The sequence below is a fragment of the Echinops telfairi genome, unplaced genomic scaffold, assembly GCF_000313985.2.
Source record: "Echinops telfairi isolate 266 unplaced genomic scaffold, ASM31398v2 ScPeMD7_7476;HRSCAF=8514, whole genome shotgun sequence".
NCBI lineage: Eukaryota > Metazoa > Chordata > Mammalia > Afrosoricida > Tenrecidae > Echinops > Echinops telfairi.
In genome coordinates, this window is record NW_022111380.1 from 203,759 (window position 1) to 207,223 (window position 3,465).

General features: G+C 39.8%; 1 protein-coding gene across 1 annotated transcript; it reads left to right on the plus strand.

The window, feature by feature from the left end:
- The first annotated feature begins 1,395 nt into the window (after positions 1-1,395).
- Positions 1,396-2,310, plus strand: LOC101657600 (kelch-like protein 7). The gene has a single exon (XM_045285858.1). The coding sequence runs from the start codon at positions 1,396-1,398 to the stop codon at positions 2,308-2,310; it is 915 nt and encodes a 304-aa protein (XP_045141793.1).
- The last annotated feature ends 1,155 nt before the right edge of the window (positions 2,311-3,465 follow it).

The window sequence follows — 3,465 nt, forward strand, 5'->3', positions numbered from 1 at the left end:
TTTCACTATATCTTTGAGGGAGAAACCAGGTGAAATTGTGGCCTACAAATTAGTGAAAAAGTACACTTGAGCTCTTGCCCCCCTTGATTATTGGGTAACACATCCCTGCATATGTCTAATAGCAGAGAAGGCTCCTTGAGGGGAGGACACAGTAGAGTTGAGGACCACAAGAGTCCTGTGATAGACCTTGGTCATATTTAAACATTTATATATCACTTCATTTTGCCAAATTCCATGAACCATTTGTAAAAGTTAACTGAAAACAGAGGATGTGTTTGTGTTTCCTAATTTTGCATGTCTACCTATCGCAGTCCCCTACATTTAGGTAAAATCTGGAGAGGAGACAGATCCACACACATAATTAGCATCACAAGTTTTTTCGGTGTGGTTGGTTTGGTGCTTGGCTTAGGGTTTTAGTGTGCTAGAGGCAGAGTCTGTACTTAAGACCAGAATCTAGGTCCTGAGATTAATCAATGTTCCTGGTTCCAGAACAAGAATCCAGGGATAGAATTAGGAGTTAATTGTGATGATTTGAGATTCAGGTGTTGGTGGACAGATTAAAGGTCATTATGTTTAGAATGTTTCTGCCTAACAGCTTATGTTTGTAGTTGAGTAGGAGCGTATATGTTTAGGTATAATGATGTATAGTTACTGTTTAAGGATTAGAGTTTTCGGGGGTAGTTTCTGAATTTGAGATTTAGGGTTATAAAGTTAGGATTAAGTTTATATAGACTATAGTTCAAGTTGTGACTCTGATTCAAAGAATTGGAATACATGCATTAGGTTAGATTTAGCATGTGTGGTCATTGGATTTGTTAACCACATGTTACCTTTGTTGTGGGCATCAGGCGATGCTCAGGGTGTTAGTAGAAGTTCTGGATGATGACTGGCTTTTCAGCTAGTTATCAGTGTGTTGTGAGGATACTCAGCATGTTAATGCATAAGGGTTAATGGTTTGGAAGATGGTGATTAGCAGTTAATGCACAGGGATTTAAGTCCCAAGTTAATATTGTGTGCTGAAATGTAGCCTACAACATTTTTCTGTTTATCAGCTATAGTATTTATGATATATTTAGAATTATTTATGCATAAGATCATACTTTTTATGGCTAGAGGAATTTTTCTTCCTTCTCTTTTGAAACCATTTTTCTTCCTTAACAAACAAATGTCTTGTTTTGGGATTCCCAGGCTCTTTGCCGCCTTGCTCTGGCTTTGCCCAGGCCTTGGCCAAGCTCTCCAGGAGCTGCTGCCTGGGTCGCAGCACCTGGCCTGGTGTTTCCGCAGCGGCCAAGCCGCCGCTGCAGTCAGCGCGCCCTCAGTGTTCAGCCTACAGAAACTCGGGAGCCCGCAGCCCGCAGCCCGGCGAGCCCGGGGCATGAGGCGAACTCAGGGAAGATGGCAGCCTCTGGGGTGGCGCAAAGCAGAAAGATGGAGAAGAAACCTGACGCTCGGGAAGAAGCGAAATTATTGGCAGGCTCCATGGCGGTCATGAGTGACATGCGAAGTCGGAAAATTTTGTGTGATGTGATTCTCGTGGTCCAGGAAAGAGAGATCGCTGCTCATCATGTGGTCCTTGCTGCAGCCAGTCCAGTTTTTAATGTCATGTTCACAACTGGCATGCTCGAATCAACGTCCTTTGAAGTAGAACTCAAAGACGCTGACCCTAACATTATTGAACACCTGGTGGAATTTGCTTACACTGCTAGGGTTTCTGTGAATAGCAACAACGTGCAGTCTTTGTTGGATGCCTCAAACCAGTACCAGCTTCAACCTGTGAAGCACATCTGTGTTGATTTTTTGAAAGAGCAAGTGGATCCTTCAAATTGTCTAGGTCTAAGCGTTCGAGCAGAGCGTCTAGACAGTCCTGAGTTGAAAGCCACTGCAGATGCCTTTATTCACCAGCATTTCACTGACGTTTACAAAACTGAGGAGATTCTCCAACTTGATGCTCAGCGAGTGATGCATCTCCTCCACCAGGAAGCCCTGACGGTGAGCCCAGAGGAGCAGGTTTATGATGCTGCCATCAGGTGGCTGAGACACGATGCGCGGAATCGCCAGCCTTTTATGGTTGGTGTCCTCACACAAGTAGGATTTCCTCTTATCTCAAAGAATTTCTTAAGTACAACCGTACTAGCTGAACCACTCATTCAAGACACGCCCGAGTGCCTTAAGATGGTGACAAGTGGGATGAGGTATCATCTACTATCTCCTGAGTATCGGAAAGAACTGGCAGATGGAACAAGGCTTCGAAGACCACAGTCTTGTAGATATTCTAACCCAAAGTTGGAAAGCGGTGCATATTACACATGATCCTGAAGTGAGAATGTAGCTTCAGAAATCTCATTTGATGCATGTTTTGCTCTTTAAAATGACCTGTGTTGATAAATATTTTGTATATTCAACCACACGTTTTTGGTCTTCAAGTAGAACAGTTTAAATAACTGAAGAATTGGCCCTTGATTTTCCAAAATGCCTCATTCAATAAAGTATCTGTTATTCCTTGAAGCCAGCATTATTAGAATTCCATCACAATATGTATTAAATATTTATATTAAATTTGCCCACCCTCTATTATTTTTGTTATAAAACATTGTCTTGGAAATATTTGGCAATTTACTAGGACCTATCTATACTTTTTTCACATTAATTATTTCTAATATAATAGTTGCAGAGGCAGCTTTTGTTAGAAATCATTTACCTTGCCTCATCCAAAGTGAACATTAATTTATAGTCTGATGTAAGTAGACTACTTATTAAACAGGACTGTATAGTAATTATTTTTAAATTCTTGTAGTTGGCATTTTTCAGAAATGTTGGAATGATATTAGCTGTTATTCATGAGACCCACTCATAGGTTCCCTATACCTGCCAGGACTAGTGGCTATTTATTATCATTACTATTACTAAATTGATCTCCTTTAGAGAACATTTTCAGTAGTAACATGTAATTATCCAGAATTAATTCAATATACATTTTTGAGCTAATAAATGTATGTATACACTATTATCTCTATATATTCCTTGGATTTCAATGATGAGAGGAGGAAAATGTATATTAATTACTGGCTGAAAATGATAGAAAAGAAAATCTTAATCTCTTTTCTGAATATTGTCAGGAAATGACCTCTTGGCTCTCTATTTTAAAGGTAAATCATACCATTCCGAGGAGGCCAGAGAAGAGAGAAGAACTTTTAATCTATGAAAAAAGGACAATTGAGTTTCAAATAGTTCACTGAGAAATGTAGTTAACAAAATAACAAGTTTTCTTTTTTTCACAAACTTTTGGAAGACTACTTTATGATCCTGAGGGAAGGAGGGAGGGGGGTATGTTGGGCAGAAATTATAATAACCGTTGTGCATTTAAAGGAAGGTTCTAATTGGAAAATTCTCTTCTACACATGATAGACTATTTCTTGTGCTCACTTTAACTGGGGGTTCCTCTTTGGGCTTGATATCTCTGCACAA